Source organism: Sphaerodactylus townsendi, linkage group LG02 (genome assembly GCF_021028975.2).
Source record: "Sphaerodactylus townsendi isolate TG3544 linkage group LG02, MPM_Stown_v2.3, whole genome shotgun sequence".
In the NCBI taxonomy this organism is placed as follows: Eukaryota; Metazoa; Chordata; class Lepidosauria; order Squamata; family Sphaerodactylidae; genus Sphaerodactylus; species Sphaerodactylus townsendi.
Genome location: NC_059426.1, coordinates 1293236 through 1317500, shown reverse-complemented (window position 1 = coordinate 1317500; position 24265 = coordinate 1293236). Strand labels below are relative to the sequence as shown.

General features: G+C 43.3%; 1 protein-coding gene across 1 annotated transcript in view; it reads right to left on the bottom strand.

Annotated features, from left to right (window-relative positions):
* The window catches only part of RAMP1 (receptor activity modifying protein 1), a 20570-nt gene extending 10837 nt beyond the window's left edge, over positions 1–9733 (bottom strand). The window contains exon 1 of the mRNA XM_048486579.1: positions 9388–9733. Coding sequence (XP_048342536.1) covers positions 9388–9436 — 49 coding nt within the window. The 5' untranslated portion in view covers positions 9437–9733. The remainder of the gene's footprint in view (positions 1–9387) is intronic.
* Between the last annotated feature and the right edge of the window lie 14532 nt (positions 9734–24265).

Here is a 24265-nt window from a genome sequence, read left to right as displayed (position 1 = left end):
TTTAACTGTTTTACGAAGTGGGTTTTATCTCAGTTATTTTATGAGCTGAGCCTAAGAACTGAAGATGGCGCTGACTCAACAGTTGTGAGCAAGAACTCCACTTGGGTGACTGATACATACTCCATGATATACACTTCAAGGGCTTCTTATCGTGTGTACCCTATTCCTCAACAACCCAACTTGACCAAGTTGTATACTTTGGCTCAGTGAAATAACACCCTAAAAACATCAGAGTCTGCAAACGCCTGAGAGACTCTGAGGAATGTACCCACCCGGTTGCCAAACAATTACAAATAGGAGACTTTTACACATACAAAGTGCCTCTGTGATCAAACTGCTCTTCTGCCTTGTTTATGGTGAGGCTGCCAGCTCAGAAAGTGTTGTGGGGGAGACAACAGATAAAGAGACATTCGAAAATAACAACGCCAGCACTGCCGCTCCACCCACTAGTGAAAACAGGAGTGTTAGCGAAGGGCTGCTTAGGGAGACTGAGACATTCAACTTATGTCAGCTTACAGCCGTAACTGTGGAGTATATTTGCAATGAACTAAAACCTCTCAACCCTAACATTGACCTTATTACTAACCAGTTGCTCAAAAACACACAAAAACAGCAGAGCCTGTTAACTACCTGTGCCTCTTCTACCAAATGCCCAACTGCAAATGGCACCCTAGCTGTATGCCCTGCTAGCCCAAAGACCCCAGAGACAGACATAATTAAGGCACCTCTCTACAAACAACAAGAAACTAAATGACCTTGTCAGTTTGTGCTCTCTCCAAATAAAGTTGGCCACTTGTAAGAACAGAAGATGTCAGCCTGCCTGGAATTCCAGGCTGCTGGCCAAAATTCATTTAAAACTCTGTTAAAGAGAGAGACCTGGTGTGGGTGGAATCTTTGAAGAGTACTAAGCAGATCCAGAAGGCAATTTTATCTTGAAATACTTGTGTTATCTTGAAATTCAGCATGCATTCCGTCAATTCTGTTCCGTTGTAAAGGGTTCCTTGCTTCAAGAGGAATTTTTCCAACGCATGTATTTAAAAATCTGTTGATTAACTCCGTTGCTCCCAATGCCTTCCATCCCGTTCTTATCTGAATGCCGCCTCAAGCACATCTCAACCCAGATGGAAAGGACTTAATTTCAGTGCCTGCACAGATCCGTTCTTAGGCAGTGCTATTCTAGAAGACAATTTCCTTTCTGGCTCTCCCCAAGCAAAAGCAAATGAGAATCACAGGGAGACTAGATCTCTTGAAGAACAGCCTCCTTGGGAGCAAAAAGCAAACTAAGACACCATCCGTAACCCCTGAAGCCAGTTCTAACTGCAAAGTAGTTGCAGCCCAAAACTGCCTCGCTGCAGTCTAACTAACCAGTGCCCCATAAACCTGAACCAATGTCAGGAGGCCTGTTAGAATTGGGGTTTTGCTTTTGCTGATTTCTGTATGAGGGGTGGTGATGGAATGGGTTAATGCATTACCGTCTACCTTTCAACTGTTTCTTGTATGTGATTTCACATCCCAGGTGCTGACCAAGGTTAGTGTCTGGGCATCTTCACTGTTATCTCTCTTGCAGTTAATTTTAGGCGCACTTTCCCAAGATGGGGGGTGCAAGCTGTTTTAATTACTGAATTTTGTGTGGGCAAATCAGTTCTGGCTTTGTCCAGGGAAGATCCACATTTCTGAATAAGCTACTGTTCTATACACATCCGCACCTTGCAGCACTGAGAGATACCCTACGGGAGAGTGTGGGGGAGCTCCTTTGTAGTGGTGGTGATTAGGTCATTGTTAGGAATATAGGAGTTAGTTGGGTTGTGTGAGGAAGGCATGATGATTGCGCATGATGGTGACTCTGCCTGCCTGGTCGCGAGAAGGTTGCCATGGATGTCACTTCGCTCGTCTAGATAGGCTTTTAGACAGTGCTGGGGTGGAGTCAGCAGTTGTGGTCCACATTGGCACCAACAACATTGGGAAATAGCAGCCGGGAGGTTCTGGAAGCTAAATTTAGGCTGCTAGGAAACAGAGTTGGAAGTCCAGGACCCCTCCAAGGTGGCATTCTCTTGTGAATGCTACCACTCGTTCCATCTTAGCAGAGGCCGAGCTAGGCAATGCCGAGATACAGGGTCTCAATCGTGGATGAGAAAGGTGGTGTAAAGGCAGAGGGTTTTCAGGATGTACTTAATCAGGAACACTGGGGAACCTTTTGGGACAAGGCAGGCCTTCATCTTAACCACAAAGAGGAAACCAGGCTGCTGGCGCTCAACATTAAAAAGCGTGGCAGAACAGCTTTTAAGAAAGCGGAGAAGGCCCTGGGGGAAAGCCGACAGGAGCTGAGGTGACTTCGGTTCGGAATACCACGAGTGACCATGGGGATGCAGACAGAGAGGGAGGTTTTTCTAAATCAACCCACACACAAGCAAGGAAAAGCATAGCAATGTGATAAGTGATAGTGTCTACAAAAGGCTAGAAGAAGTGGCAAAACACATAAAATCCCGAAAGATTAGGGACGAGAGACAGAGTATACAATAAGATGTCTCCTATGCTAATAGTAGAAGCCTTCGACCTAAAAATGGGGAGCTGAGATGTACAGAGTTTTGAAGGTCGAGGACATTGATATATAGTGGGCATCCACAGAGACATGGAGTGGAATGGAGGAGAACCAGTGGGATGCTGTTATGCCCAGGTTACAGGCTCTACAGAGGAAGGATAGGACAGAGTGCTGCATTGGGGGTGGGGTGGCTCCTCTACATCAAAGAGAGCATAGATGTCACATAAAATAGACAATGCAGGGGAGAGCTGATTCCTTCTACAGGGAAGCACTGTGGATATCAATACCAGAAGGGGTGACCCATGTAGTTTGCTAACTGCATTACAGTGAATATATTATCGCCCCCCTATGATAGAAAGCACACAAGAGGATTCTGAGATGGAAAAGAAATTAGAGAGGCCAACAAAAGCAAAAAAATAATGTTGTGGTAATAATGGTAGTGATTTTTAACTATCCCCATATAAACTGGAAAAAAATTGCCATGTTCAGGTAACATAGTAAAGGGAGAGAGGAACATTCCCTGGATATGCTAAATGACTGTGGATTCAGAGCAGATGGTTGTACAGAACCAACCAGGGGAGAGGTGATCCCTAGGAACCCCTAATTCTATGTGGGACCCAGGACCTGAGTGCGGGAAGTGAGTGTTGTTGTTGTTATTTGCCGTATGAGGAACAGCGACCCACAATTCTGTCAGATTCAGTATCTCTGCATGTGAACAAGTGACAACTACTAATGTAGTTACATTTGCCTTCAGAAAGGAAATTTCTCAAAGGTGAAGGGGATAGTCTTGTAAGGAAGCTGAAAGGGAAAATCAAGAGGAGTCAAAACTGTCCAAAGATGCTTGGAGGTTATTTAAAAAAAACACAGTTATAAAAGCTCAGCTGGAATGTGTTCACTTGCAGAGTTAGGAAAGGCAACGGTTTCCAGTCCAAAAAAAAGAAAGCCACCATGTGGTTAACAAAAGGGGAGGTTGAGGAAATTATTAGGAAAAAAAAAAGATGTCTTTTAGAAAATGCAGAAGTCCAACTTAATTGATGAAGAACTCCAGAGAGAGCACCAATGTCTGCAAAAGAGAAGCAAGTTAGCTGTAAGGGAGGCAAAAAAAAAGGATTATGAGGAACAGCTACTTGGCTAGCTAACATCAAGACTACCACAGTTCAAACAAACAAAGTTCTTCAAGTACATCAAAGAAAGCAGAAAGGAAGCTACAGGGAAGCGGTAGGCCCATTATTAGATGACAAAGGAATAACAAAAGGTGTGCTAAAAAAGATGCCAGAGAAGCTGAATGAATTCTTTGCATCCTGTCTTCACACCAAGAGGAGGTGAGGAAAATTCCTGCTGCACCTGAACCAAGCTTCTTAGGAGGTGAATCCGAGGGAACTAGCGAAGATAGTGGTAGACAAGGGGAAGAAGTTCTGGCAGCCGTTGATAAAGCTAAAATGCTACCAAATCCCTGGCCCAGATTGCATTTCATCCCAAGAGTCTCTTGAAGAGCTCAAGCAAAGAAATTGCTGATGTTCTTTCACTTTTAATATGCAACTGATCCCCACTGAAATCTGCTTACTCCATCCCTGAAGACTGGAAGATGGGCCAATGTCACACACCGGAAATCTTTAAGAAAGGGGTCTAGGGGGGGACCCAGGAAATTACAAGGCCAGTCAGTTTGACATCTGTTCCTAGTAGAATTAGTAGAATCTATCATTAAAGATAAAATTATTAAACATATAGAAAAGCAAGACCTGTTGAGGAAGAGTCAAGCATGGCTTTTACCCATGCAGGGCTGCAAGTCCTGTCTTACAAACTTACTACAGAGTTCTTTGCAGGGTGAGATAAACAGAACAGCATGTGGATAAAGTGAGGGGAACCAGTGGACATTGTCTGCTTGGATTTCCAAAAGGCTTTTTTGACAAAAGTTCTCCTCACCAGAGACTGTTGAGAAAACTCAAAGCAATGAAGGAATAAGAGGGAGAAGTCCTCCTATGGATTAAAGCAACTGGTGAGGAACAGGAAACAAAAGGTGGGTATAAATGGGAAGTTCTCACAGTGGAGAGATGTAGGGAGTGGTGTCCCCCAAGGATCCGTTTTGGGACCAGTGCTCTTTAACCTATTCATAAATGACCCTGGAAGGTAGGAGGGTACTGCAGAGTAAGCGTGGTAGCCATTTGTTTGCAGATGATACCAAATTATGTAGGGTGGTGAGAACCACAAAGGATTGCAAAGAGCTCCAAGCGGACATTGATAAATTAGGTGAGTGGGCTAAGAAACACTTCTTCACGCAACGTGTGATTGGTGTTTGGAATATGCTGCCACAGGAGGTGGTGATGGCCACTAACCTGGATAGCTTTAAAAAGGGCTTGGACAGATTTATGGAGGAGAAGTTGATGTATCCTCCTTGATCTCAGATCCTCCTTGATCTCAGATTGCAAATGCCTTAGCAGACCAGGTGCTCAGGAGCTGCAGCAGCAGCAGAAGGCCACTGCTTTCACATCCTGCATGTGAGCTCCCAAAGGCACCTGGTGGGCCACTGCGAGAAGCAGAGTGCTGGACTAGATGGATTCTGGTCTGATCCAGCACGCTAGTTCTTATGTTCTTATACATGAGTTTGTTTCAGTTTTGGGAGATTCTGACACCCAACTTGCACCAGTCTTGCTAGAGCAACATCAAGGCCCCAGAGTACCATCTGGGCCATCTATAGATAGCAAATCCACACTGGCAAACCTAAGTGAGCCCAATGGCACAAAATAGTCTCCTAACCTTTTGAACCAAGTACAGACCTGGACATGCGCTCTAGTAGGGTTCTAAATAAGACCTGGGACGTCATGGATGAAGGAAAATCGTGGGCCCAAGAATTGGCAGAATCGAACCACAATCTTTTAACCCCCTAACTGAAGGAATGAATGCATCTTAATAGACCCTCTGAAGGACATGCATATGATGCTACTTGCTGATGAGGCTGAGGCAATGGGGACCTGGAAGAATGTTGTAGGAGTAGCAGAAGCTGGGAATGGAGGTGTGCATCATGATGTCAATAACTCACTGGACAAACTGACTGAGACAGACTGACGCCAGGACCTACGACCAGCCACCTCCCATCCCATCAAAATTATTCCTGGAACACAGCGGGATGGAGAAACAAGGCCTTAAGATTTTTAACATCATTTTTCTTCAGGAAACCTGGTCTCCCACTCAGATTCGACTAGAAGGTTGCACCTCGTACTGTTTACCAGTTCACAAATGTAACCCAAGGGGACGCTGTCAAGCCAGGTTAGCCTTCCTGATAGAATCCTGCCTCGAGACCAAAATAATGGTTTTATCCAACTGTAACCATCTTGCCCAAGCACTGTTATTACAATGGGATCATTAGTTTAATAATAGTAAATGTTTACCTCCCACCCAGATCAGATCAAGCTGCACAGAGTTGGTACTGGTCGCAATTAACTATTTATTTTGAGGAGATCGAGAGAGATTTCCCAAACACTGACATAGTACTAGTGGGAAACTTTAATGCCACAGTTAGTAATGATGGGCTAAAACTGTTAGAAGCTGTAGGAATTGGTGTTGAATCTTTACCGTTGCACTCTTCCTTATCAAGAGACTCAAAAGACAAACTGGTTAATAATGCAGGTGTTGCCCTTGTTAAATTTTGTACTAGGTTCAACATGGTTTCTCTCAATGGTTTAAAAGCATTTAGCCATTTGGACAAGTTCACATTTATTTCAAGCAGGGGCTGTAGCGTGCTGGACTAGACCAGCGTAGGAAATTTTCAAATAGGACACCGCCCTGCAAGTGATCACTGGCCTTTGTGTTTAATTATTAATCTCAATCTTGGAAACAAGATGACCACCAGAGCTCTTACTGATGTGCCTATGATGCTCACTAAAGGTAGCTTGGACTGACAGTGGCACAACTCTAATTAAAAGGTGTGTATTACATTCCCAAGCCTTAATTAAAATTAGATCTGCAATAACCCAAGTTAATACGAATCGCTGAACCACTTTGAGGATTTTTTTTGCAGTCCTTCTGGCGTCCTTGAAAAAAGGGCCAAAAGATATCCTGATGATGGCTTCGATCAGGAGTATAGACACTTAAAGGGTCAAACCCAGGGACTGTGCCTTGGATTTAGGGAATCTAGATAACTTACCGTACCTTCCTAAAGACTCTACTCTTAATACGCCGCTTTCCTTCTCCGGCTTAAGGTTCTTGGTTTGATGTGTATTTCTGTTCCTTCAACTAAGCACCAGGAACCTTCCACGATCTGACCTAACACCTCCCGGATAGCTGCTTCATTCTTACGCCCACCATCTGGGCTTATCATATATGTTTGAAGCTTGCCTTTTCTATCGTGGAAAATGTAGTTGGGAGTTCGGGGAGGAGCCGTTTTGCCCGTAAAAGAGGCGACCTGTTTTGGGGAAAGTCAGAATCTGCATTCCGTGTACTGTGTGTCATGAAGTTTAAGAAATAAAGAACTCTTCAAAGTTACTTGATTTCTGGTCCTTCGAGGTTCCTTACACTCATAAATGAAAAGAGGCTCAATGACAACAACCTGCAGTGGGCCAAGCTGATCCAGGCAACAATATAAAACGATGCTAAACACTTCTGGCCAATAGTCTCTGGATCTAATGGTACTATTCAGTGTCCTGTATCCTGGTCCACACTTGGTATCAATATTTTTTGAACTTATATACCTCTGAAATGTGGAACCAGCTGAGCAGGTACAGGTCCCTCTGGAGAACGCACCAGAACGACCCCCTGTTACAGCAGCAGCAGCAATTAAACTACTAATTGACTAACTAAAACCATCCAAATCACCTGTCCCTGATGCCCGACCCCCGGAACTACTGAAAGCGCGTGTGGAGTGGTGGGCGCCTCTTCTAGAAGCTCTATTCACAACCTAGCTGAGTCAGTATCTCCAGCCTGGACTTGTGCAGTAGTTGTACCCATTCACAAAAAGGGCGATCACCTGATACCATCCAATTATAGGTCTCCTTTCAGTTATAGAAAAACTATATACCAAGCACTTGCATGTTAAACTCAATGCATGGATTACTCAGAATAAGATCTTAGGGCCGAAACAAGTAAGCTTTAGAAAGGGCAAATCCACCCTGGACCACTGCACGGTCCTTAACCAACGAATCTGCAAATACAGTAGAAAAGCAAAGACAAAATTGTACACAGCCTTTCTTGATCTTAAGGGAGGGGGGTTTGATTCTATCTCTAGGGTCTTGTTGAGAAAGATTGTCAGACTGGGCATTGATAGTAGACTCTTAGCCCTAAATAAGTCACTCTACAGGGTTGTTCCGCCGGTGTGCCGGGGAATGCCGGAAATCCTGTCATGAAGTGAAGCAGGGATGTGTTTTGGCCCCTGTACTTTTTAATCTTTTTTTGAATGACTCTGCGCCTGCAAAAGTCTAAATATAGTCATGTAATTTTATTAGCAAGGTGCAGTTCGCTTCCAACGGATGAGTATATTGAATGACTCCAAGCCATTCCCTGGATAAAAACTGTTCTTGTGCTTCTGAAACAATAGAAACTGTCTCATGTGCTGTTATGCTGTTCCTCCTCTGTGATATGCGAAGCGTCCTTATTAATTCTGACATTCGGTGTTCTAGTAATTACATTACTTTGAAATTGTTGTTTTCTAATGATATGGACTAGTTGGAAGCGGCTGCCAAATTTCTTGCACACGTTTTTAGAATTTATAATTTTCAATGATTCATGTAGCTGTTTTTCTTTGTTCCAAGTCCCACCAATCTATGGTTGAAGCGATAGGAAATAATTTTTTTTTTAAAAAAATGAATTGGTAGAAACTCTCCGGCATTCAGGCCAGAAGCCTCTGTCTATTCACGAAAAAAAGGCCGTCCTGGCTTCCTGATTCCTCCTGGCAAACTCTTCTGACCTCCCTCCGTCCACACCACCATCAAGCGGCCCCTTGCCTGAGCCTGCCCCACTTCCACAACCCCTCCTCCCGGCCACGGCGGCGGCGGCGGCAGCCAGCCCAGAAGCACCTGCCTCCCCCCCCTCTGGCACCCCCAGCGCCTCTCCTGCTTGGCCCCCTCCTGCCCGGGCTGGTGCGCCCAAAGTCCTCCCTCGGCGCCGCCTGCCTGGGGTGGGAGTGGGCGCACCTGCCCCTCCCGTGGCCAACTGGACTGTATTTCATCGAAGTGCCACTTTGCTTCAGGTGGCTCCTGGAGGGCAGCTGCCCGTTTGCCCCGCCCCCGCCCCCCCCCGCCCCCGCCCCCTCTCGGTCGGGGTGGGTGTGATTTCTTGGCACAACAGCGTAGCTGTGGCGTGAGCAACTCAGCCCTGTTTGTGACGTGACTTTCCGCGCACTGCGCGTGGCAGCAGGTAGAGCGTTTCACCTGCGCAGGTGGGCGCCCAGCCTGAGGGGAGCGCGAATCCCCCGCCCCTCCTCCCCAGGGCGGCTGGCAGGGGGGCAACGAAGCGCCTCCGCAAACGAGCCCCAGCCTGAGCAGCTCGCCGCCCCTGCTGCCGAGTGGGCGCGGACGTGACGCAGGCAGCACCCAAGTCCGCGGTCTCCTCGAGGTCATCTCGCGGCCGCCCCCGCGTGCCCCGGCAGGACCGTCCTTGGCCTGGCGGGGAGCGTGGAAACTGTCCTGCACTGCAGGGGCGGCGGGGGGATTCACCCGCCAGAAGACGCCCCCCCCCCGCCTCCCGAAGGTCCGGGCGCGAGAGGAGCGGGGGGAGGGGGCGCGCTGGTCCCAGAGGCTTGACCCGCCGCCCCCCCCCCCGCAGCCCTAAAGCCCCGCGGACGCGGAAGGCCCCTGTGCGGGGGGGGGGCAGCCCACGAGGACCCCTCCCCCCCGTCCCCCGGCGGCGCTGCTGCTTACCCACGACGAGCAGCCAGCAGCAGGCCAGCCGCAGCCTCAGCCCGGCCATGGAGGGCCCCCCGCAGCCCCGACCCGGGCAGGCAGCGCCCAGCAGCAGCAGCAGCAGCAGGAGGAAGGGGGGTCGGGGCGCCCGGCAGGTGCAGCAGCAGCAGCAGGAGGAGGAGGAGGAGGAGGAGCCCCGCTCGCCGCCCGGGAGGGAGGGAGGGAGGGAAAGGCGGGGCCGGGCCTGGCACTGGCGGGAGCGCCCCCGCTGCCCCGCGGCGCCTCCTTCCCTCCGCTTCCGGAGAATGGGCGGCGGGGGGGGGGGGTTAAAAGAGGGATGCCCTCCTAGGATCAGAAACAGGCCTCCTCCTCCTCCTCCTCCTCCTCCTCCTCCATCGCTCCGCTTCGACACCACCAGACTCCTCCTGGGACAGCCCCCCCCCCCCCGCGCCCTATCACGCGAAGACCGGAGGGGCTGGTGCAAAAGCCGCCGCCGCCGCCGCCGCCCGCCTTTCCCGGAGCTCTCGAGAACTTCGGGCCCCTCTGAGGCTTCGGGGGCTGCTGCGCTGCACCGCCGTGATTAGGGAGACCCGGCTGGCCTTGCTTCAAGAGGGACCCCGTTGGTTGGCGGTGCCCTCGTGTGTGAGCGCAACTTGGCAGCCTTTCTCCGACGGAGGAGGCCGTTTCCCTGGGGCGCCCAATGCAGCTCTGGGCCACGTGCTCTCTGAACCAAGGCTCGCTTTGCAGAGTGAATGCCGGGAAAAGGTACAATGAGGATCCACAGGGACCCTCGAGGATGCCCATGATTTCTGCACCAAGTCACCCCCAAACCACCATCACATCACACCTCAAGCACTCACACACATGTCTGACCACAGCAATCACGCGGCACATGCTCCATGGAGCACCAGTGGCGCAAAAACATGTTTGAAAAACAGGGACCCTCGAGGATGCCCATGATTTCTGCACCAAGTCACCCCCAAACCACCATCACATCACACCTCAAGCACTCACACACATGTCTGACCACAGCAATCACGCGGCACATGCTCCATGGATAAATTAGTGGCGCATTAAAACATGTTTGAAAAATGGGACTTTCTAGGATGACCCTCATGATTTCTGCACCAAGTCACCCCCAAACCACCATCACATCACACCTCAAGCACTCACTACATGTTCGACTGACAGCAATTACGCCGCATTACGTTCATGGAGCACCAGTGGCGCAAAAACATGTTTGAAAAACAGGGACCCTCGAGGATGCCCATGATTTCTGCACCAAGTCACCCCCAAACCACCATCACATCACACCTCAAGCCCTCAGCCACAGCTCTGACCACAGAAATCACGCAGCTCATGCTCCCCTGCGCACCAGAGGCGCAAAACCCTGTTTGAAAAACAGGGATATTCAAGGAGTCCTTGTATCCCTGTGGGCATAATCTAGAACACTCTTTCAAAATATGTCTTCTCCTGGGTGGAGCACCAGCAATTTCCAATGGGATATATTTTTCTTTTCTCTTCAAGATAGGTTGTACCATGCTGGAGGATCATTTCTTTTGCGATCCAGGGTCGAACATCAGCCATATCCTTTTGTGTAAATTGTAATCAGGCTGCTGAAGCAATCAGATGTGCAGTGGTACATGTGAAAGGACCACAGTCACTGGAATTACTTTGCCTGAGTATATCAGTTGGTGCAAAATACAGTCATCAAAACTGTAGGGCATTTTGAATCCATCTCATGCAGGCGTGCTAGAAAAGATGTTATGACATCAATCACGGAATGATTCAATCCGCGTTGAGAATCTGTGGGTAGAGCAGGATCTTCCTTTTCAACATGATAACTATCAGTATCCAGTGAACTTCCCTATCATTTACTGGAATGATCAAAATTTAGTACCTTGCCATATTTCAAATAGCTCAAAGATTTGATCGACAATCTTTGGACACATCGTTCGAACGAAGTGGCAGCAACCAAGGAAGATTGTTCCGTCATGATCTGAAGTTCTTTGGCCAAGATCGCCTCCTGGAGGCAAGAGCATCTACAACACGGTCAACAATCCTACATGAATCTCTCAGTGTGTTCATATCATATCGGTACATTATTAATGCTAAGTAACTGACCTCATTAAGTCCAGTGGTCTGTTGACCGAGTGTCGTGAAGGTACAGTTGAGCCATGGAGGGACAGATGTGCAGGTCAGTGACTTGTCTAAGCAATTCTCACTCTTTGATGGAAATATGGAGCTGCTGTGGGGAGAATCAATGCCAGTCATACAGTCATTCCGGCCATACAGCCCGGAAACCACACAGCACCCAAATGCCAGTCTGTCTCGAATCCTCTTTCCCATCTTTTGGAGTGGAGGTCATCTGGGGTTGAGTGCCTTCCAGTTTTGCCGTGGTCAGTAGATTATCTGCTTTTAAGGAATCTCAGCAAGGTGCACCAAGTCAGATGCTGGAGCTACAACTGTGTTTTCCTTTACTCGTAGGAACTTTCTTCCCGCTAATCTAGTCTCTTACCTTTTATTTCGCCTCAGCTGTGTGAGCTGCAATCTCGTGAGGTTTCCCCGCTATTGGTATGCCAATGGATTTGACAGCAATGACATGGTAACATGTCCGATAGGCGCGATAAATTTCTTTGGGGAAAGATAACATAATTCTGTTCTTTACTACTCAACACAAACAATACCAAGTTGTGGACAAAGAGCTGTTAAATGTAATGTAACATTCGCCAGTGCCACTTGATATTATAATGATGGTGCCTTCTCATAGCTGTCATCTTTCTTAGGCTTTGGAAATTACAAGATTCATTATTTGTGATGGATCGGCAATAAGGAGGAAATAATGTATGTTTTGGCGATTCTGAATGCCTGATAAACTCAGTCGCAAATGAAAGTTTCCAGTGCAGCATGTAATCCACGCCTCCAGTACTTTGCACTGCGAGATAGCAATAACACCATTGCTTCCATTGTCATTTCTTTCCATTGTGAAAGTCTTTTCAAAGCTGCATGAAAACTCTCAGGCTCATTCCGCACATGCAGAATAATGCACTTTCAAACTGCTTTCAGTGCTCTTTGAAGTTGTATGAATGGCAAAATCCACTTGCAAACAGTTGTGAAAGTGGTTTGAAAATGCATTATTTTGCGCAGGAAGCACCAGAGACATTTGTGGTGATTCCACTTCTTTCATTATATATGTTAAGTTTCTTCAGAATCCAGGCAATCGCATGAGTTCTGACTGCTTGCACTTCACAAAGTAGTCCAGGAACGCTTTTCACTCCACCTTCTACAGAGTTTTTGTAATTTGAATGTGTATTCTTGCTCAGAATTTGACCTGAGAAGTTGAAAAAAGTCGGCGAGGTACACTTTTGTGTCTTCCGAATTGGCACCATGTTTCTTCAACCAGAACATGATGTCTCTGCCGATGTGATTCCAGCATACAACTCTATGGCTCTTGACCAAAACAAAATCCAAAGCACAAGTTATGTGATAACGGCGTTACTACTGGACATAGTGGCCAAATTCTTGCTCACTATTATGAAATAACCGCCTGGGTTCCTCCTTCTCTCTGAAGCAGGCACTTTATGAAATAGGAGTAGCTGCTTTAGTTCCTCAAACATCATGACCTGATGTTAAAACATCATAGTGTTATAACGGCGTTATAACAACGTTATAGCGGCGTTATAGCGGCGTTAAAACAGTGTTAAAACAGCGTTATAACAGCGTTACTACTGGACATTGGGGCAGGAGTGAATATGGTCGTATCCTCTGTTAGCAGAGTGCCATGGTCCGACCATTTTGCCCTGAAGGTTCGGGTGGACTCCACGCCTCAACCCGTTCAGGTTGGCTGGTGAGACTTATTTCCTGTCCGCCCAAGACCTTATTATGGAGACCAGATCGGGTTTCACCGAAATTTCCGCGGGATCCTGAGCCTCCTGGCACCCTCGATGAGCAGGTGTTGGACTGGAATTCCAGGCTTTCCAATGCCATCGAGGAAATTGCTCCCATCGCTGCCTCTGCGCCCCCGTTCAATGACGAAATCCTTGGTATCACCGAGGAGCTCGCTGGCTCAAATGAAACGGGAACTCGGACTGGCTAGAGCGAGAGTGTGGAGGAAGTCTACCGCTGACGAAGTGAAGCGCTGCAACAACTTATAGGACGCTTATGAAAGCCTATGAGTTGGCGACACAGAAGGGCTAAGAATCGCCCATTTCTCGCCCTCCCGCATCTGCTACCAGCTGCTCATGCCCGGCACAACAATTTTATTTCGGATCCGCTGGAATCCCTCACCTCTTTGGTGGAGAGGGTCTGGCAAATCTTCTCAATTAGCTTTATTCCAGCTTGTAGAGGCATTTAAGAGTTTTTTTGTAGATGAAGGTATTCACTCCGCCAGGACCTTCCGATCACAATTGATACAGTAAAGGAACTTCGAGGCTCCTTTGCCGTCTTTTGGGTCCACGTTTGGATCGGTTTTCCCAAGTCTGCTGGCGAGTCCGATGTTGACAGGGCCCTAGCTGCTGTTAGACCTACTACCTGTCCTCTGGATCCGTTCTCCCTCCTGGCTGATCATTGCCGGGAGGAGTTAATAATTTCCAATTGTTGAATATAATCAACTGCTTCCTCGAGCAAGCGCAAAGTGTTTCCGGTGGTCGGAGTTGAAGGAGGCAGTAGTCCGCCCACTCTTAAAAAGACCATCTTTAGATCCCTGGCATTTGATCTGGCCAATTACCGTCCCGTTTTGAACTTGTACGTTCCTGGGGAAGGTAATTGAGAGAGTGGTGTTAAGGAGCAGCTTCAGGAGTTTCCTGGAGGATGCATGCGGGTGCTTTCGATCCCTTCCAGTCGGTTTCCGTGCGCTGGGCATGGGACGGAGACCATCCTCATTGCCATCACTGGAGTAATATGCTCCGCGTACGGCTAGACCAAAGGCGGATGCGGTGCTGTATGTGTTACTTGATCTCACAGCAGCGTTTGTGATGTGGTCGATCCGCGACCTTTTGATCCACCGCCTGGCAGCCCTTCTGGAGTGCGGGGGGCAATTGTCGCTTCAATGGATTGCCTCACCGCCAGGCCAGGGTCCAACCGCAAGGTCTGGATGCGGGGACGAACCCTTTCGCAAAGGGCTCCACCTCTTAGTTGTGGCAAGTTCCCCAGGGTGCCTTACTTTCCCAGCTTTTAATAATATCTACATATAATCTTACTCAGCTTGGTGCAGAGCATTTACCGGTCCTATCACCGATCTGCGGATGACACCCAGCTCATTCTGTTGATGGAGAGGGGCGGCCTCCTGCCCTACTGCAAGTAAGCTCTACAGCATTACCGTTTGGAGTCGGTGCGGCTGGTTGGTTGAGGCAGAGTAAGGTTAAAACTTAATCCAACTAAAGACGGAGGTCCTCTGTGGCTGGAGGCTGAGGGAGACCAAGGGAATTCCAGCCGCCTATTTTTTGGAAGGGGTCATGGCCCCCCGACATTACCCTGGCTCGCAGCCCTGGGGGTCCGCTTCGGACTCTGCCTTGCTTGTCAGTAATGGAGAGCCAGGTGGCCCATGCCTCTAACAGGTTAGCGTTTTTTCATCTTCGCCAGGCGAAGCGGTTGGCTCCCTATCTTTCCCAGCCCGACCTGGCCACTGTGATCCATGCGACGGTCACCTCGAGAGTTGGATTACTGTAACTCGCCACTGGCGGGCCTTCCCTTGCGATTGATCCGGAAGTTGAAGCTGGTGCCAGGAATGCAGCGAAGCCACGTGCTTCTGACAGGTGGTGATTATTCAGACCATATCACCTGTGCTATGCCAAGTCTGCACTGGCTCCCGAGTATAAGGAGTTCGAGGATCGCCTCTTCAAGGTATTGGTAATAACCTTTAAGACCTTATACGCATAGGGGCCCCTCATACCTATGGGACCGAGATCACCCCCCCTATAACCCACACATTGAGCCAACCCTACGCTCCAGCGGTGCGCAGAACTGCTGGTGACCCCTAGCCCTCGCAGCGATCGCGGTACGGCACCGACCGAGCCAGGGCCTCTTACGCCTCTGCCCCCCTGCCTGGTGGAATGCTCTACCTCCATCAGTCCGGGCCCCTGCGGGACCTTGGTGAGTTCGCGCGAGGCCTGCAAAACAGAGCTTATTCCACCGGGCCTTTGAGAAAGGCTGGCTTACTGCCCCCCACTGAAACATCGGAATCAAAACTGAGGCTGCCATTTTCCATCTCCTGCCATCTCGGTCGGGCCCACTGCTGATTCCATCTGGGCCAGCCTGTTCCCTCCCTTCCTTCCTTCCCTTTATTATTTATATTTTCCCCTCTCTCTTAGCCTTGGGATTGGGCGCCTGTTTTACTGTTTTACTGTTTTACTGTTTAAATTGGGTATGATTGGTGCTGGATTTTAAATGTGTTAAGTTATGTTGTTGGAATTGCTGTCGGAAAACAGCCATGTTGGGAGCCGCCTCGAGCCCCTCGGGGAAGAGGCGGCCTATAAGTTTGAAATATAAATAAATAAATAAATAAATAAACTACTGGACATAGTGGCCAAATTCTTTATCACTATTATGAAATAACCGCCTGGGTTCCTCCTTCTCTCTGAAGCATGCACTTTATGAAATAGAAGTAGCTATTTTATTATCTCAAACTGGATTTCGATTACCTAGTTTTATGTTTCATTCTTTTAATACCTAATAAAGGCTTTGAACTTGAAGTTGAATATCATGACGTGATGTTATAACAACATGACTTGATGTTATAGCAACATGACCTGATTTTATAACATCATGACCTGAGGCTCCTGCGCATGCGTGACTAGAGGAAAGTCGAGCTTTGAGGTCTCTCCCGGCCGGATCAAAGAAAAACCCAGATAATTAAAGAAAATACTGATAATTCACAGTGGTATTTATACAGATTGAAGAATAAAAAGATTCCGGACAGCTGTGAAGGTCAGAAAAGCCGGTGAGTCTCTTACTTTTCTTGAAAAAGCTTGTAAACAACAATCATGCCACCTAAGGATTTAGCTACAAAGCAAGACTTGGTTGAGTTCATGTCTGATATAATGGGAACAATTAGTGCTTTGGAACAAACATTCCAAAAGAATTTGCTGGCAATGGGAGATGATATAAAAGAGATAAGAAAGCAAAATACTTCGCTCTCTGAAAAAATGGAAAAAGTTAAAAAGCGACAGAAAACAAACTCTAAGGAGATAGAAGCTTTAAAAAGCAAAATAGCAGAAATGTCTGATAGACTTCGCAGGATGAATATACGTTTGGTGGGAATTCCACCATTGAAGGATGAAAAACAAATAATCCCTGTGATAGTTGAATGGCTGAAATCAATGAATATTGAGGCAGACGCATCTTATTTTGAAAGAGCTCACAGAGCATTCAGAAAAATGGGCAATAGACCAGCTGACATACTGATAAGATGTGATTCTGAAACTCGTAAAGAGACAATAATACAACAACTGAAAGCAATTTCTGAGCTGAAATTTGAAGATAAAAAAATCATTGTCAGAAATGATCTATCTCCTGAAACTCTGGAAATAAAGAGACTATTAATACCATATGCCACAGCAATGTATAAAGCTGGGGAAAAAATAAAATGGACTCAAACAATAGGGTTCTTTCATCATGATGTAAATGAGAAACTAATTGCAAAAACACCACGCCAAGCTGAAAAACTTTTATTAAAAGTTGGTGTTCCATTGCCTACTAATGTGATCCAGGAAGACAGCTCATCTTCTGAGTCTTCAGTGGAAGATATTCCTGAAGGAGTCCAAAGAAAATCAAAACGTTCACGAAAATGAAGATAAAGCTAAAGGCTTTTTCTGGCATGCAACTATTAAATGTTCTAATTAATATTTCACTCTATAAACTAATACTGTTAACTAATACTTTTAACTAAAAATATTAACAAGAACTGCTTAAATAGATGTAGTATGTACAGAAATGTTTATTACTCAATAAACCATAACATCAGCTGGTATTATGACTTTCACAGAATCTTGGACAAAAGCCCAGAACTGGAACGTGATAAGGGGAAGTCCGACAATATGCACAACATGTGAATGTCAATAAACCATTGTGTAATGATGGTATCTGTAACAACAAAAACCTTTAAAGGGGGAAAAAACTCTGGGGTGAAATATGATGACATTACCATGCAAAACAATGGCTGGGGGGGGAGGTAGGAAAAGCAGTGCAGGGGACAACAAAACTCACCATGGAGTAGCAGAAGTGATTCTCTTATATACCAGAAGGAGAAGGGGGGAGGGAGAAGGGAAGAGGGAAAGGAAAATGGGTATAAACTGAAATATGAATTGAAAATGCAAGCAGGGGAAAAGGGTTCACATTGTAAAAAATATGGCAGGGAATAAACTGAAAATAATTTCCTGCTGAATCTGCTAAATGGGTTAAATTCGGGCTTTAAGAGACATAAAGTAGCTAGATTTATAAAGCAAGAACAACCAGATCTGATCTGTTTTCAAGAAACACACAAAAAAGGGCAGACAGAAATGTTTTGATAAATATTCCAGGCTGGAAAGTTGTTGGGGAAGCACGAGCCACAGTAAAAAAGAATGGGTTAGCTATTTTAGTAAAAGAATCTTTTGACTTTAAGTTACAAGAAATGATCACTGACACAGAGGGGAGAATGATGGTAATAAAAGCAAAGATTCAAGGTAATCAAGTAACATTGTTGAATGTATATGCACCTAATAGGAAACAGAAAAAATATTTGGAAAAACAATTTAAAAAACTCCAGAAGATATTTAATGGAGACACATTGATAATGGGAGATCTTAATATGGACCTTAGAGGACATGAGATGTTGAAAAAATGGAATATAGCAAAAAGCTATAAGGAACTGAATAAATCAAGCCAGCCAACTTATTTCTCCAATAGACATAAAAAATATACATATATAGATTATGTACTGTTAAAGAACTATGAACAATTCTCACACGAGAGAAACTTATAGATATAGAAACACACAAGAATGGAGTTTCAGATCACTGGCAGCTGCTGGTGGCCAGGTTCCAACGAATGACAGGTGAGAGGAAAACAATATAAATGGAGATATAATAATATGAGTTTGGAAGGGGGGAAAAGATAGAAAAAAGAACTAACAATGACAAAAATAAAACTCTATTTCTTGGAGAATAAGAAATTCCAGTGGCACAGAAAATATATACTCTGGGATGCCTCGAGAGGCTGTAATTAGAGGTTATTGCTGTGGCTAACAGAGGTTAGGATGGAAAGAAGGAAATAAATAAAGGAAAGGAACAAAAATAGTAGAAAAGCTAAAAACAAAATAGAGTTTAAACTTTATACTCAAATATGATGATGTAAGAATAAAAAAATGAAATAAGACAATTACAAAATAAGCTAAGAGAATAGATAAAAGATGGTTATGGAAAAAAAAGGAAAGATTTGGATAAAAAACCAGTTTCAAAAGAAATAATATACCCCTTATAAAGTTAAAAAGATGATTAGCAAATTAGCTTGAGAGAAAAAAAGGGAGAAACAAAAGAGATAAAAAAAAGCTAAAAGATGAGAAAAGAAATCCAGATAATAACTGAAACGATCCACTGAAAAAAAAACAAAACATAAAAAAAAAAAAAAAAAAAAAAAAAAAAAAAAAAAAAAATAAATTATATCAGAAAAATTTGAGGAGTTTTACACCAAAAAACTATTTGATTATGAAAGCAATATAAAATATGAGGAAAAAAAATGAACAAAATGATTCCTCAGGAAGACAGGAATAGCTATAGGCAAAATATAACACAAGAGGAAATATTAAAAGGTTATTAGAAAATTAAAAAAATAATAAATCCCCAGGAACAGATGGGTTTACAATGGAATAATGCATATAAAGAAATAGTGCGTGAAATTTAGTTCCCAGAACTTCAAAATTTATTTAATACAATATATAAGTGGCCAGAGAGCTCCAGATACATGGAGAGAGAGGCAGCGGAGATAGTGACAATCCTGAAAACCAGGAAAAAATGCAACTTCCAGTAGAGATCTTATAGACCAACAAGCTTATTAAATCCCAGAGATTATAAGATATTTGCAAAAATATTATCAAATAAGTTAGAAATATACTTCCCTAAAAATAATAATAGAACCAAAGGAGCCAATATGGGTTTGTAAAAGAAAGGAAAGAGACATATGTCATCCAATAAGAAAGCTTGTTCCACTAAATATATTAGGCTCATTCCAAGCACTTTGCAATAATAATAATGCACTTTCAAGCTGCTTTCACAACTGTTTATTCTTGCCATTCCTTTGCACAACTTCAAAAGAGCCCTGAAAGCAGCTTGAAGTGAGTGCATTTATGGTGTCAATGAGAATAAGAGCTATGGAAAGAAAAAAAAAATAAAATATGCTATGATAAAAAACTAGATGTATATAAAGCATTTGATACAGTAAGTCATGAATTTCTTTTCCAAACAATAAAAAATTTTGGATTTGGAGAAAGATCTCATAAGCAGTATTAAAAGAAGTATATAGAAATGCTAAAGGCTTTCAAGAATAAGGAGGTAAACAGAAGGGATTATCAGGAATAATTAATATAAGAAGAGGTGTAAAACAGGGCTGTCTGCTGTCCTCCGGCTCTGGCTTTTGTAATGGCAATGGAGTATTTAGCAGACAGAATCTGACCGAAAAATAACAATGGAAGAATGTAAAAAAGGATATAAAATAAATAAGGAAGAAATTAAAATAAATATGTTTGGAGAGATGATGTATTATTGATGTAACAACTAACCCTGAGGACCCAATAAAAAAAACAATGAAAGAGTTAAAAGATAATTTTAAGAGGATTTTTAAAAGAAATATTCCAGGATTAACAGTATGAATATGGACAAGGAACAGAGAGAAATATTAGGAGTGAATATATAGCAAAAGAAACAATCTTTTAATAAAAGAAATATTAAAAAGAGAAAATCAAATATTTAGGAATTATAATTTCTACCAGAAAAGATAAAGATGTACTAAGTATAATTATGAAAATAGAGATGGAAAAAGGAATTCAAAAAAATCAAATAAAAAGTTTAAGGGAAGCAAAAACCCTATCTATAGCGGGGAAGATAAAAGCAGTAAAGATGTGTATATTGCTCTTAAAATCTCTTATCATCTATTTATAGAACACTACCAATGGAAATTGCTAAAACAATTTGAAGAATGGGATAAGAAAATAAAAGCATGGGTATTTAATAAAAAATAATGCGAGAGTGATAGAATAAAAAATAGTATATATGCCAGAGAAATGATCTCCTAGGCTGGGGAATACACAAAACCCAGGGAATATTATGAAGCATTCCAGATAAAAAAGCATTATTAGATATTAATGAAGATAATACTTCAAAATGGTTGAAATTTGAGAAATGAAGTAAGTAAGGGAGAATGATAGTAACCATGGTATTTATATAAAATGATTATAAAAAATGTTACATATTAAGTAATAGGTCCAAAGAAAGAGTGAATATGGATATATGGATGTTGGGGAAAATGGGAGAAGTAAAATGGATGCCTGTGGCATTCTGGATGATAGGGACCCAGTGGGGGAGCGTGACTAGGAAGAAGAAGAGTGAAACTTATAAGAAAATTGAAAGAAAGAGAAGGGATACATAAAAGTATCAGATTTAGTCTGTCAGGAAGGAGAACATTATACCATTACAAAACCTAATAGAGATTTAGGGTGGGAGAGAGATTCATTAGAAACAGCTGGCAAATTAGAGGATTATAGGGAAAAAATTAAGGAAATATAGAATAAAAAGGTGAATGTATAATGAATCAATGGCTAAAGACTCTCCATGAAACAATGAGAGAAAGGGGAAGACAGATTATAGGAGTAGTTTACAAATATAAATGTAGTAGAGGATAAAAGAATTTATGATAAGAACTGCTTGAAACAAAAAATGGGAAAATAATATGATTTCTTAGATGAAAGAAAAAAATAGAAAAGGAAGAATAATGGATAGTGATATAGAAGAAGATAAAAGATTAGCAGAAAAATATGTGGAATTAGAAAAGAAAAGGATTGTATACAGAATAATGAGGTACAGAACCCCAAATACAACTAGCCTATATATGATTAAAGAGGATTAAATGCCCAAAAGTGTTGGCATTGTGGAGAAAAAAAGGAGCATATTATATATACATGTATGTGGATAGAATGCAAAAGTAGTGAAAAAAAAAAAGTTTTGGGAGAATATTTTGGGTAAAATATGTAGAACTACTAATGAGTAAAAGTGGTAAAAATTGATGTAAAATAAATAAGAATTATTAATTGTGGGGATAATAGGCGACATTAGAGTGAATAGAAGTTTGGAACCAATGTATAAGAATAATGATTAGAGGCAGCACACACATGAGTGTTAGGCGTTGGGCTGGAGAAAGAATAATAAAAAATGGACAGTTTACCAAGATGGTTGGAATATATATGGGAACAAATACAATGACTAGAGATATTTTGAAAAGACTGACAAAAAATATTTTATGGAAAGAAAAAATAGAAGATATTACGAAGATATGGACAGTGTATAAAGAATGGATTGAAGAAGCCGGATTTAACGAAGAGCCATGGAATAAGAGAATAAGAAGAATGAACCTCCTGCTGCTTGCATGAAAAAATCAATAAAGAGAAGGGGGGAGGGGGGTGAAAATGGAAAAAAATCTATAGATGAAAGAAAAAAATATTAAATGTAACAAATGTATAAATACTCTATACAATAAAAAAAATTTAAAAAAAATATCATGACCTGATGTTAAAACATCATGGTATTAAAACGGCATTATAACGGCGTTATAGCAGAGTTATAGCGGCGTTATAACGGCACTATAACGGTGTTATAACAGTATTATAAACTGGACATAGTGGCCAAATACTTTGGACTTGAACTTGAACACGATAATCTGATGTTATAACACCATCATTTGATGTTATAACATCATGGCTTTATGACAGAGTTATAGCATCATGACCTGATGTTACAACACCATTATGTGATAACATCATGGAGTTATAACGGCGTTAGAGCGGAGTTATAACAGCATTATAACAGTGTAATAGCGGCGTTATAACGATGTTATAACGGTGTTATTACTGAACGTATTGGCCAAATTCTTGCTCACTATAATGAAATAACTGCCTGGGTTCCTCTCTGAAGCATGCACTTTTTGAAATAGGAGTTGCTGCTTTAGTTCCTCAAATTGGATTTGGATTACCTAGTTTTATGTTTCGTTCTTTTAATACCTAATAAAGGCCTTTGAACTTGAAGTTGAATATCAAACTGGATTTCGATTACCTAGTTTTATGTTTCATTCTTTTAATACCTAAAAAAGGCCTTTGAACTAGAAGATGAATATCAGGACGTGATGTTATAACAACATGACTTGAAGTTATAGCAACATGACCTGATATTATAGCATCATGACCTGATGTTATAACACCATTATGTGATAACATCATGGTGTTATAATGTCGTTATAGCGGCGTTATAACAGCATTATAGCGGCGTTATAGCGGAGTTATAGAAGCGTTATAGCGGCGTTATAGCGGCGTTATAACGGTGTTATAGCGGTGTTATAGCGGCATTATAGCGGCATTATAGCGGCGATATAGCGGCGTTATAGCGGCGTTACTACTAGACATAGTGGCCAAATTCTTTCTCACTATTATGAAATAACCGCCTGGGTTCCTCCTTCTCTTTGAAACATGCACTTTATGAAATAGGAGTAGCTGCTTTAGTTCCTCAAACTGGATTTGGATTACCTAGCTTTATGTTTCATTCTTTTAATACCTAATAAAGGCCTTTGAACTTGAAGGTGAATATCAAGACGTGATGTTATAACAACACGACTTGATGTTATAGTACCATGACCTGATGTTACAACATCATGACCTGATGTTAAAACATCATGGTGTTATAACGGCCTTATAGCGGCTTTATAGCAGCCTTATAACGGCGTTATAGCGGCATTATAGCGGCGTTATAGCTGCATTATAACAGTGTTACTACTGGACATAGTGGCCAAATTCTTGCTCACTACTATGAAATAACGGCCTTGGTTCCTCCTTCTCTCTGAAGCATGCACTCTGTGAAATAGGAGTAGCTGCTTTAGTTCCTCAAACTGGATTTGGATTACCTAGTTTTATGACTTGATGTTATAGCAATATGGCCTGATGTTATAACATCATGGTGTTATAACAGTGTTATAGCGGCGTTATAGCGGCGTTATAGCGGCGTTATAACGGCATTATAACAGCGTTACTACTGGATATATTGGCCAAATACTTTGAACTTGAATTTGATCATGATGATTTGATGTTATAACACCATCATTTGATGTTATAACATCATGGCTTTATAACAGCGTTACAGCATCATTACCTGATGTTATAACACCATGATGTGATAACAGAATAGTATTATAACGTCGTAATAGCGGCGTTATAGCAGCGTTATAGCGGCGTTATAGCGGTGTTATAGTGGCGTTATAGCGGCGTTATAACGGCGTTACTACTGGACATAGTGGCCAAATTCTTGCTCACTACTATAAAATAACCCCCTGGGTTCCTCCTTCTCTTTGAAGCATGCACTTTATGAAATAGGAGTAGCTGCTTTAATTCCTCAAACTGGATTTGGATTTGCTAGTTTTATGTTTCGTTCTTTTAATTCCTAATAAAGGCCTTTGAACTTGAAGTTGAATATAATGATTTGATGTTATCACAACATGACTTGATGTTCTAGCAACATGACCTGATGTTACAACATCATGACCTAATGTTAAAACATCATGGTGTTATAACGGCCTTATAGCGGCCTTATAACGGCGTTATAACGGCCTTATAATGGCGTTATGGCGGCATTATAGCGGCGTTATGGCGGCGTTATGGCGGCGTTATAGC